Here is a 12755-nt window from a genome sequence, read left to right as displayed (position 1 = left end):
GCGGCAGACGGTACGTAATCACATTGGTATGTGGCATGCCAGCAGTCCGGGGGAGCCGAGGCACTAACCGGAACCAAGGTTAAAGTTCACCCTGTGCACGCCTACCCACACACAACATGAAAACTTTCTCTATCCTCCCCTCCTTGTTCTCACCTCTCCCCCGTTTGTTAAGGTATTAATGGCTCACTGAGATCAGGAGTGTAATTAATGCTGCTGCAAAAGATGCATCAAAAGCTAGATGAAACATGCTTTTAAGTAAATGTCTATTTTTAAGGAGAAATATGTCCAAGTCCTTTTTTTTTTTTTTTTTTTTTTTTAATATATATATGCCTCAGACATCCATCCCTGTCATGCAGTGAGCCCCCCCCCCCCCCTCCCCCACACACCCAAGGATGGGTCCCTGCCAGTTGTCATCCAAGGGCCTTCTTATGGCTCAGGATTACTACATTCTCAGAAATCTGACATGTTTGGGTGAATGAACCGCTTTATGTGGAGTCTGAACACTGAATGAAGAAGCTCCAGCTATCCAGCACCCTGAGTGCAGAGACTGGTTGGATAGAAGGAAACCTGGCTGGAGATCAGAGCAAATTGGTTTGGTGACTGGTCCCAGTACACTAACTATTCAGTCCAGCCATAGAAGAAAGCTTTTATTCTGTGGTCTTCCTTGGCTTCAACCCACCCACCCCCCCAAGTTCACAAGCCAATGTGTGGTATTAGGTGCTCGTCCGTGCTGAACGGCACAAGCTGTAAGGAAGAGATGCTAGCATGTTGTGGGAGGAGTGACCAGGTCACACTCCTGTAAGAAAAGCTTGTGGACCAACAGACTTAAAATTCCCCTGTCCTGAGCCCTATGAGAGAGTTAGAGCTGGGGCAGAAATAGTTAAAAGGAAACCACCAACTCTTTCCTGCCGTCCTGCCAGAGCCGGCTCCTTGCCTGGTTATGTAGCAGAGTTAATGTTTAAAGTGCTGCTTCTGTGCCTCCCAGCTGCCCTGCATTGTTCTGCCTTTCCTGGGAAGGTTTTCTGCATTGCTCTGTGTCCCAGGCGCTCATGGCGGGGGAGGGGGAAGCTTGCGTCTCCCAGACGACCGGTTGCTTCCGAGGCTGTGCCTGATGAGGGGTGGCAGCCTTGGTCATGCTCAGAGTGTGCACAGAAGCATGGACTGCGGCGCAACGCTGAAGAAAGGCAAACACGTGTGTCGGTGGTGACCATTACATTTTCGTGGGCAGCTTTTAGACAGTGCATGTGAAATTTCAGTATCAAACCAAGAATAGCTTTACAAGTTTGAATGGGACAAGTAGATTTGGAAATAGATTTATTCTTGTGGCAGGGGGCGCCTTTAGCTCTTCTCTGATAAGGGATCTGCACGCAGTGTACACCACGTGCATAGTCCTGAGCCGATGGAGCTCGTACGCATCCTCTGATGCAAATGCTGCAGAGCTTGATGAAAGACCAAGGGTCCTCCTCAGCACTGCCAGTTATCCACAGCTCCAGTAGGCACTTCTGCTTGAAGACTGAGATGAGGTGCTGGCAGGCCTGGTACAGATGTGGGAAGGGGTGGTGCCGGGATCATGACCCCTTCACTAAATCTGTTCCTGAAGGGTTTGCCTTGTCTTGTGCTTCCTTGTGGCTTGATGCATGTTCTGTGTGCACAGAGCCATGTCTCATGTTTTTTTCATAGCTATATATTTTTTGTATATATTTATCGAAGTGTGTCAGAGGCACAGGCAAAATCCTGTTGTATGAGCTGTATTAAAAAAAAATAAAAAAAAACCGTGAGCAGCATTGGACTTTTTGAGTTTGATTTTCCTGTCAGTGCAGGTCTCATTCCCCCTGTCCCTGGGTTCATGGATGACGGAGCATTGGGTCTAAGGCAAACACAGGGCGTTTTTCACATTAGACACACAATGGCAGGAAACCTTTAGTAAATAGTCCCCATAGGCTGGATCAATCCATGAAACCCTTTATTATACTGAATCTCGTTTCCCTGAACCTGAGGTGCTTTGATTCCTGTGTTTTGAAACCAGTTTTAGTTACAGAAGGCCGCACTAATGGATGTCTTCTCAAGGTTTGTTCTCCCGCAGTACACAGCCCATATCTTAGGAATGATTGTATATCTGTGTGTAATTTGTAGGAAAGGAACCTGGACTGGTTCCCCCGGATGCGAGCCATGTCTCTGGTGAGCAGTGACTCTGAGGGGGAGCAGAATGAGCTGAGGAACCTGCAGGAGAGGTTGGAGTCCACCATGAGGCTGGTGACCAACCTCTCCAGTCAACTCTCCGAGCTGAAGGATCAGGTAAGCAGATTCAAGGAAGATGCTTCCTGCCCCACCCCGTGTGGAGAGAACTCCTCTGGAAGCTGACCCCCCAGCAGTCTGAGTTTCTGAATAAAGCTTACCACCTTAAGTGAGAGTCGCAGATCTCCTAACAGGTAAAGTTCACGAAATCGGGGGTTAATAGATGTTCAGGACACCATAATGCAGACATCCTCTGTCTCCATGATGCATGAAGCCTCTCCGGGCTTAAGCTTATTTAGGTCCCTTCCCTCTCTAAAGTTGGTTTTAGTCGTAGATAGCAAAGTTGAGGGGTGCAGCTGTACAGGCTGTGGGGCTACTTGGGGAGGGGCATTTCTTCCTCTCTGTACAGGCAGGTATATAAAGTTCAATCAATAATAGTTGCTGGAGGCATGTGATGGTAAGAAGACCCTGCAGGAAGTGATAAGTGAATTCCTCCCTGTATGTTGGTGACTGGCCACTGTAGAGCATCTGTTCTGCCACTTCTGGAAGCTGCTTGCACAACGTATGATCGTTCTCTGGCACTATAAATACTGTTAGCTGTTCAGTGCACAATCATTCCCTCACCTGGAAGAACTTGATAAAGAGCCTTGTTTTACACCAACAGCCTTTTCTGTAAAACGCTTCCCAGTGAGCGCACAGTAGCATTTGTTAGCTATCAGGGTTCCTGATAAACTTTTAACACGCTATGAAAAAAAATGAATCGTCCAGTTATCTTCATCTGAGCAGGTTCAGATGCAAGCTTTAAATGTAGGTGGCACTCTCCTTCCAGAGTCAACACTACCAAGCAGTACTGGGGAAGGCTCTGTCATATCGGTGCTGACACAGCAGGACAGTGCTAGGGCTTGTGCTGGCCTTCCAGTGCAGACAATGCAGGGCAGCACTAAGAGGGGGGGGGGGGGGGGGCAGGGCTGTAGCAGGGGAGCTGCCCCACTGCTGCAGGTTATTAGGGGATTCTGTGTCAAAGCAATCAAGGGTTCAGGTGCATTTTTATTCCTTGAAGTCAAATTCTTTGCATCATATTTGCAAGTGTTGTCGTGCCTTTGAAAGTCAATTCTTTCTTCCCTTGAATTTTTGGCACTATGAAGAAAAAAAAAATCCCTCCAGTTCAAATGGAAGATCTTCATGGAGGATGAACATGGAAAAATGGTCAATTTTCTGGAGTCAGTCAAAAGAAGCAGAGGTCTGAAATTTTTCCCAAGATATTAAATGTGCACATCCTTTAGTGCATCTCTCTGAAAAGCTTGCATTTTAATGCTGGAACTCTGTGGAGCTGGCATTTAACGCTTCTTAGACCAACAAAGCACTCCAAATAAGAGAAGTGTCTTTCTTTCTTGTGAGTTGGCTGCACACCTGCTCCTGATGTGGGTTGCAAGCATGACCTCCTGCAGCTCTGACCTTGGTTTTCCATGCACCTCACATGATCACGCTGCACGGGGGTCACAGAATTCCCCTGCAGGCTCTCTGCTGGCATATTGAAACTACTTTTTTTTAGAAAGTGGGGATTTCGGCAGAGCTGCCACCATAGAGATACAAGCTGGGTTCAGACCTTGACATACAGGAAGTGCCTTGGGGGGGGGGGTCTGTGAGTCAGCATTTTTATTTGGTTTATTGTTTCTGTTACTTTCCAGATGACAGAGCAGAGGAAGCAGAAGCAGAGAATGGGTCTTCTAGGGCATCCTCCTCATATCGGCATGAACCCACAGCAGCCAGCATGAGGGCTTCCAGCTAGCTGCTCCTGTACCGCCATAATGCTGAATGTCGAGACACTATTGCAGGCTGCACTGGCACATCTCCTTTTGTACATATACTGTTACCAAGACAGCCACAATCTGTGTGACATGGTCCCACATGTGTATTCATGACCAGAGCTCTTGGCACACAGCAAGATTTTCTAGGGCCAAACCTGTCCAAATGACTTTTTCTGGAAAGTATAGAAAAGTACCTGAATTGCACTTGAACAGTATAAATTATGTGACCTGTATTTTGTATTTAAATAGAGTAGCCAGTATGTGTTTTTATACAGCTGTGCACCCACTATATACGTGTAACACCAGAACCATCTAGCGGGAGGACACATGTTAGCCTGAAGAAAGGATTGACCTTCTGAATGCAGGCAGATGGCATCGTTGGAAGATGGGGTTTTCGACAGCCCTCTACCTTTAAAGCCACGCCGCTGTTGCACAGCTGGCAACCAGCAGCACGGTCTGGACCTGTGTGTGTCTCCCTCCCTGTGCTGGTTTGTGTTCATGGGTCCCTCACTTCACCGGAGACGGGTGGCCAGAATAATTATTGGCACAGGAGCAGGGGAGCGTGTAAATATTGGATGAATGAGGCCGGCCATTGCAATGCTGAATCAGTGCTTTCAGAGTTTGAGGGTGTTATTCCCCCACCCTCTGTTGGAGACCCTCCTTCACCCCAGCTTTTGGAGTATGTGTCCTCCCACTAGGCCGTAGCTAAGCACTGAGTACGATTTGTGAAGCACCAGACTTTATCTTCTTGATCTTCGTTCATCACTGAGTTGTTTTGATTTTTTGTTTGGTTTTTTTTTTTTTCTTCTGTCTGAACTGCAGAAAAGTGTGAAGGGAATCTTTTGGGGATGGATGGTTTTATAACTCGCCTAGTTTTTGTACACGGACCTCGTTTGATGAGCAATCTCCCGGGAAGTTGTGTTCAGCAGCTGTGACCGTGCTAAGTAGTGCGGCTCATGGTGAGAGCACTGAATGTCTGTAAATGAATGAATGGGTATTTAAATAAACATTGAACAGAATATGCCCTGCAGCCCTGTGCTTTCTTTTTACAAAATGGAGCCATTTTGCTCTCTACTTTCTGATACTATGTGTGTTAGAGTATGAGGCTGGCAGAGGCAGGTGACGTTATCTCTATGCTGCAGACCTTCAGGTATTACCTGGATTCTCACTGATCAGTGTATCGAAGGGTGAATGAATTACAGCTCTGTCAGGAACATTTGCCTTCCTCCACCACATAACTCCTTACTTATGGATACAGGCCTGCAGTGATGAGGAATGCAAAGCAGATTTGCTTTGGAATTGGCGTGTGCAGACGAGCACTGCAGTGTCTCTGGAGGTTACATCTGCTCCATGTCCGGATTCATTAAATGGTGAAATCATGGGATCCAGATCAACATATAACACACTTCTTAGCATCCAGTCAGATGAATCCAGAACAAGTGGGTTATGCACCTCCACCAGCAGATGGAGATGGAGCAAACTGATGTCACAGTACATATACCCCTGCAGTGACATCAGCCTGCCAGTATTCGCCATCTCCAGCAGATGGAGGATGTGCATTTCCCTACTTTTGAGGATGGGCATTTCACCTTTTGCAAAGGGAGAATTAAGGATATTACATTCGCCCCGCTCTCCTACGGTGATAACAAAAGGTCCCTCCCACAGTTGAGAATTTCTGAGATGATTTCCGTGGTCCCTTAGATGAGTGCCTTGGTCCGGTAGCTGGTTTTTCAACCGGCGTGGACTGAGTTGCTTAAGCGGCTGAATGGCAGCGCGTGCAGGAAGCCAAGTGCGACAGTGACAGCATATGCCCTCTCTCTCCCCGCAGCCGGAGACAGTCACTGTATTCAGCCAGGTAAAGCTGAGCTCAGGTAAGTTTAAAAAAAAACTTACAGAAACATAAACGGAGGGTTTTATAGCATAGGGCTTCCTCCTTTTCCCCAGTTACCGTGCTCGGCACGCCGTTCGAATATTCGTCCAGCTCCGAGGGAGGTTGAGGGACATGGGCAGCCTGACAGGTTGAGCAGCCTCTCTAGGCTAGGACTCGCTCTGAGGCTTTCTCGCTGCGCACCGCCTGGTAGGCCACAACGGCATTTTGCGCTCTTTCTTAGGCTGCCCTGTACAGGATTGTCTGTTCAGTGTGTGCGTCTAGCTGTGCGTCCAGGTTGTATGTCCAGTTTTTGGATGTTTAGTCGGGCCTTGTATTTTAAGCACCGCCTTAAATGGCTGCACGTTTATCTGTGCTCTTATTTTTGGGACGCCTAATTTTTGGACACCTAGGTTGGACGCCTAGAATTTTTGGACATACAAAAAAAAAAAAGATGCATACCTCAGGTCGCCGCTCAAGCACACTGTCGGCCATAATGGCGCCTATGCCTAAGAAACCTAAGTGCCTTTCTCTTTATGTTGCCTGTCATATTCAAGCATCTCAGCCAGAAGTGCCTGCTAACTTGTGTCAGCACTGTTTGGAGGCTCAAGGAGAATTGCCTTCCTCTGATTTCACTAAACCTGGCTCTTCCCAGCTGGATATAGACCTGGGGACAGACAGCTCAAGTGGGGTGCCTGATTTTGGAACTCCCCTAACTGGTTCCTCAGCAGGGGACAGTAGCTCGGAGAGTACGCATCAGGTACTTCTTGGATTGGATGCTTCTACCTTTTCGTGGTAGAGTTTTTCCAGGGATTGTAATCCTTTCTCCAGGCACAATCTTCAGCCCTCTCTGACACTCTCAGAGCAGAGTTGCAGGTAGGAACCTTGCCAGGACCTGCTGTTAAGCGCTGGAGTACTGCTAGAGCTGCAGCAGGACTTACCGCTGGAGGTCTGGATGGTACGGATGAGGATGGTGAAATTCCTCCAGGATTAAAACCGTATAGAACTATATGCTTTCTTTCATAAAGATGAACTGCCAACTCTGATTTTCCAGACTTTGAAAGTGCTCGGAGTTCCTGGGGCAGACGCTGTGACTGAGCCGAAGAAAAATCCCATTTTGGTTTCCTTGCATAAGGCCTCTATTTTTTCCCCGTGATGGAAACCATTCAAGAATTAATTGATCTTGAGTGGGGCGCCCCAGAAGCTAATTTCAAATGGGGTCAGGTTTTGAAAGGCCTGAACCCTCTAGATCCAGTGGCAAGAGAACATTTATGTTTTCTGAAGGTAGATGGCACTTGTGTGTGCAGTCTCCAAGCGGACCACTATTCCCGTGGAAGGAGGAGCGGCCTTGAAGGATACTCATGATAGAAGGTTTGAGATTATCCTTAAGCAAACATTTGATGCAGTGGCAATGTCCTTAAAGATTGCTTTTTGTTGTTCTCTGTTGGCTCGATCTTGTTTGCTTCTCTCCCAGGAGGTGGATGACTCTGGGGTGAACTCGAGGGCAGTTATGGAGCCAGCTGCTGCATTTTTGGCAGATGCAGGCATGATTTGGTCCGCTCTTCAACCAGAGGAGTGGCTTCCATAGTAACGGCTAGGCATCAGTTATGTCTGAGAAATTGGTCGGGTGATGCAACCTCCAAAGCTAACCTTACCAAATTGCCCTTTAAAGGCTCACTATTATTTGGGAGCAAGTTGGAAAAACTGTACAGTAAGTGGGGTAAATCTCTGGTTCCTTGTTTGCCAGAGGTAAAGAAGCAGACGCCATGCTCGCTTAACATGAGAGGTTGTACTAGAGGATCCAGGCGTTTTCGTCCCTATAGAGGAATGACCCTGCAGAGAACTTGACCTTTTGGTAGGCCTCAGTCCTTTTGTCCCCAACAGCCAAGAAGGGGCATGGGTTCGGGTAATGGAACCTCTCGATCCTGCCAATAAAGGTTTACCAATCCACCACTGGGAACAGGAGATAAGGGGATGCCTCTCTCTCTTCTATCAGAGGTGGGTCGAAATCGCATCAGATCAATGGGTCCTGGAAGTGATATGAGAAGGATTTGCGCTGGAGTTTTGCAGTGTTCCTCAGGATGTGTTCATGGAGTCTCCCTGCCACTTCCTGCAGAAGAAGCAGGCAATAGAGGATACACTGGGCAAAGCTTCTCAATCTGAGGGCTGTGGTTCCAGGCCCATGTCTCAAGAAAATATGGGTCAATATTCCATTTATTTCATTGTACCCAAGAAAGAGGACTCCTTTTGTCCCATCCTGGATCTCAAAGGTGTCAACCGTCAGCTGCGGGTGATGCATTTTCGCATGGAAACATTGTGCTTGGTAATAATGGCTATACAGTCGGGGGAATTTCTGACCTCTTTGGATCTGTCCAAGGCGTACCTTCATATTCCCATCTGACTAGAACATCAACTCTTTCTGCGGTTAACAGTTCTGGACACCACTATCACTTTTGGGCCCTGCCCTTTGGTCTGGTAAAGGTAGCAGTGGCAGCAGAATTGAGAAAAGATGGGATCCTCATATACCCATATTTAGATGACTGGCTGATTGGAGCCAAGTTGCTGGAAGAGAGCTGCAGAGTGACCCGCAAGGTGATCTCCCTATTGCAAGAGCTCGGCTGGGTGGTGATCCTGGCCAAGAGCAGTCTTCAGCCTGCTCAGTCATTGGAATTCCTCGGGGTTCAGTTCGACTCAAAGTGGGGCAAGGTTTTCCTGCCGGAAGCGTGCATTCAGAAGTTGATGACATAGCTCTGTCTGTTGTTGAACATTCTGCTCCCAACCATATGGTCCTACCTGCTAGTACTTGGCTTAATGGCGGCGACCCTGGAAATAGTCCCGTGGGTGAGGGCACATATGCATCCTCTTTAGCGCTCCCTGCTGTCTTGGTGGAACCTGCTGTCTCAGGATTATTCGATTCGGCTCCTCCTGCCAATGGAAATTTCCTCCAAACTGCAATTGTGGCTGCAGGTAGATCATCTAAGGAAGGGAGGTTCCCTAGCACCACCTGACTGGCTAGTACTGACAACAGATGCTAGCCTCCTAGGTTGGGGAGCTCACTGTCAGCAGCTGACGGTACAAGGGCACTGAAATACAGATGAATCTCTCTGGAACATCAATCGACTGGAAGCCAGGGCGGTCCGGTTGGCATGTTTGCAGTTCAGTGACAGGCTGCAGAGTCAATTGGTCTGGATAATGCAATGACTGTGGCTTACATCAATCGGCAGGGAGGAACCAAGAGCCAGCAAGTGTCATAGGAAATAGATCAGCTTACAGAATGGGCAGAAGTGCATCTCCAGATGATCTCAGCCTCACGTAGCAGGAAATGACAATGTAAGAGTAGACTTTCTCAGCAAGGAAAGTCTGGACCCAGGGAAAATGGGCTTTGTCAGATGAGGCGTTTCAGCTGATTCTGGATCACTGGGGTCCCCTGTTCCTAGGTCTCCTGGTGACTTCTCGCAGTGTGAAAGTTCCACGATTCTTCAGTCACAGGAGAGATTTGAAGTCGTTGGGGATCGATGCTCTAGTGCAGGAGTGGCCGTAAGACAAGTTGCTATATTCCTTTCCTCCATGGCCCATGTTGGGCACATTGATTCGAAGGATCAAGTGCCACAGAGGGATTGTCCTCTTGGTTGCTCCAGATTGCCCCAGGAGGCTGTGGTATGCGGATTTGTGGCAGCTCCTGAAGGACTCGCCCCTTTGACTTCCAGCACACAGGAACCTGCTAAGTCAAGGTCCGGTTCTTCACAAAGATCCAACTCTGTTTTGTCTTACGGTTTGACCCTTGCGAGGGCTCGACTGCTAAAGTGTGGATACTCTGTGGCAGTGGTTTCCACTTTGCCTATAGCTAGAAAGTTCTCCACTTCCTTGGCCTATGTGCGAGTTTGGCAAGTGTTTGAGGCCTGGTGTGAGGATCGAGGTACTCTTCCTCATTCAGCCAAGATCCCGCTCATTTTGGAATTTTCGCAGGATGGCTTGATTAAAGGTTTGGCCCTTAATTCTTTAAAGGTACAAGTAGCGGCTCTCACCCGTTTCAGGGGCCAGGTGCATGGTGTTTTGTTGTCTGCTCATCCTGTTTCCTGAAAGGAATGAAATATCTTCATCCTCCCTTGCGGTTTCCAGTACCCTTATGGAGTCTAAATTTGGTCTTGGATTTCTTAGCGGGTCCTATGTTTAGACCGATGCGTAACCTGACCTTGTGGTTACTGACCTTGAAAACTGTGTTTCTTGAGGCAGTTTTCAAGCTGCAGGCCTTGTCTTGCCGGGAGCCCTTCATCCGGGTGACTCCAGGGGTGATACAGCTGCGTACTGTTCCTTCTTTTTACCAAAGGTGGTCACTGAATTTCACTTGAATAAGTCCATCTCCCTGCCGCCTCTGAAGAGAGAGAAGTAGAGTATCGTCTGTTGCGACCCCTGGATGTCAAGAGACATGACATATCTGGTATCTGGAGGTTATAGTAGCCCGCTGGATTAAGGAGGTAGTCACAGCAAAATACGTTGATGCTGGCAAGCCATTACCTAGCCAGGTTAGGGCTCATTCCACTAGGGCTCTGGCAGTGAATTGGGCAGAGGTTAGGTTGCTGTCTCCCATTGACATTTGCTGAGCGGCGATGAGGTCCTCCTTACACACATTTTCCAGGCTTTATTGTCTGGATGTGCAGGCCCAGGTGGACGCAGCCTCTGCACATGTGGTTTTGACAAGACCCCAGGCAGCCTCCCGCCCTATTCAGGAGTAGCTTGGGTACATTCCACTTGTTCTGGATTCTAAGAAATGAAAAGTTACTACTTACCTGATGATTTCCTTTTCTTTAGGACAGCCAGATGAATCCAGCTTCCCTCCCTTGGTTGTCAAATAGATTGTACTATGGTCCTCTTGTGTGACTATGTTACAGGGATTACTGGTAAGGGTTAGTCCAGTCCCTAGACTAGTGTTAATATGTTTCTTGTCTGAACGCAGTGTTTCCTGTTGGTTGAGTTTTGACTTGATTATCTGTTTTTAATCAAGTTTATTTCTAGTCTGTCCACAGTTTGCTTTTGAAGAGAATACTGGCAGGCTGATGTCACTGCAGGGTTATATATACTGTGATGTCAGTTTGCTCCTTCTCCATCTGCTGGTAGAGGTGCATAATCCACTTGTTCTGGATTCATCTGACTGTGCTAAAGAAAAGGAAATTATCAGGTAAGTAATAATTTCTCTTTTTGGGTTTTTTTTTTCCCCCTGCTGTAAATGCTCTTTTACATATATACACAGCAGCAAATGGCTGGCTGTCGCTTGCCTGTCAATCCAGCACAGTTTTGTGTCTGACCTCAACATAAAATTATTCCACGTTGTTAAATCACAAGCAGATTGTGATAAATTGCAGGAGGACCTTGCAAAACTGGAAGATTGGGCATCCAAATGGCAGATGAAATTTAATGTGTACAACTGCAAAGTGATGCACATAGGGAAAAGTAACCTATGCTGTAATTACACGATGTTAGGTTCCGTATTAGGAGTTACCTCTCAGGAAAAGGATATGAGCATCATGGTGGATAAATTCTTTGAAATCGTCGGCTTAGTGTGCTGCAAGAGTCAAAAAAGCAAACAATGTTAGGAATTATTAGGAAAAGAATGGAGAATGTCATAGTGCCTCTTGTGCTCCATGGTGAGACCATACTGTGTGGTCTCAAAAAAAGATGTAGCTGCACTGGAAAAGGTATAGAGAAGGGTAACTAAAATGATAAAGGGGATGAAATAGCTACTCTGTAACCAAAAGCTAAAGATATTAGGATTGTTCAGCTTGGAGTACATGTGGCTGAAGGGGGGGATCTGATAGAAGTTTATAAAATCATGAGTGAACTACAACAGGTAAATGTATATCAGTTATTTATTCATTAAAAAAATACATAGACTAGGGGACTGTTCCATGAAGTTAATAAGTAGCACGTTTAAAACAAATTGGAGAAAATGTTTTCACTCAACACACAAGCTCTGGAATTCATGGCCAGAGGATGTGGTTAAGGCAGTAGCTGGGTTTAAAAAACGCTTCAACAAGTTCCTGAAGGAGAAATCCATAAACTGTTATTAACCAAGTAGACTTCCGATCAGATATTAAAAGGCCTGCACGTGTAAAATCCAGGGTTTACGCGCGTGGCCGAGCCTTGCGCCCGCCACATAAAGTTTCAAACGGCCCGGCCCCGCGCGTAAACCCCAGTATGCGCACAAGTGCCGGGTCTCTTCAAAGGGGCGGGCCGGGACAACACCATTGTACGCCATCCTGATGACTCGCGCACCGGCAGCCAGCCAGCGCGCGCACACAACCTACTTCAGTTCCGGCCCTGAAGTAAGTTGAAAAACAAAACAAAAAAAGGATAGATAGGGGGAGGAGAGGGGAAGAGGAAGGGATTTTAGGTAGGGGGTAGGGAACTGGGGAAGGCACGATTGCGTCACCGAACGTAATTTGCAAAAGTTCAACCCCTTGCCTGTGCCACCCGCACATGCGCACGCGGATTGTAAAATCCGGCGCACATGCACGCAGCCACCCGATTTTATAACATGCGCACGCATGTTATAAAATCAGCACATCTTTTAAAATCTACCACTTTGGGAGCAGCCACTACTTATTAATGTGCAATAGCAGCAAGGGATGTATCTACTGTTTGGGATCTTGCCAGGTACTTGTGACCTGGATTGACCACTGTTAGAAACAGGGTACTGTATGGCAGTTCTCGTGTTCCTATGACTCTTCAACTCTGCGATTCATTTCCACTCCAGAGATGTTCAGTCTTGCTGGATAACTACTTTAAAAAGTTGCTACTCTTGTTTTGCCACCAGGAAGTTTTATGGTTGGTTTTAATAGCTCTGTTCC

General features: G+C 47.3%; 1 protein-coding gene across 5 annotated transcripts in view; it reads left to right on the top strand.

Annotated features, from left to right (window-relative positions):
- The window catches only part of ITPR1 (inositol 1,4,5-trisphosphate receptor type 1), a 450198-nt gene extending 445134 nt beyond the window's left edge, over nucleotides 1–5064 (top strand). For all 5 annotated transcript variants that reach the window (XR_003856666.1, XM_029601463.1, XM_029601465.1 and 2 more), the window contains 2 exons: nucleotides 2134–2295; nucleotides 3924–5064. Coding sequence is in view for 4 of the 5 variants with exons in the window: in XM_029601463.1 (XP_029457323.1) it covers nucleotides 2134–2295; nucleotides 3924–4010 (249 nt within the window). In the remaining variant the exon portion in view is untranslated. The remainder of the gene's footprint in view (nucleotides 1–2133; nucleotides 2296–3923) is intronic.
- The last annotated feature ends 7691 nt before the right edge of the window (nucleotides 5065–12755 follow it).

Source organism: Rhinatrema bivittatum, chromosome 4 (assembly GCF_901001135.1).
Source record: "Rhinatrema bivittatum chromosome 4, aRhiBiv1.1, whole genome shotgun sequence".
Lineage (NCBI taxonomy): Eukaryota > Metazoa > Chordata > Amphibia > Gymnophiona > Rhinatrematidae > Rhinatrema > Rhinatrema bivittatum.
Note: the sequence above shows the minus strand (reverse complement) of the source record. Positions and strands in the feature narration are given on the sequence as shown.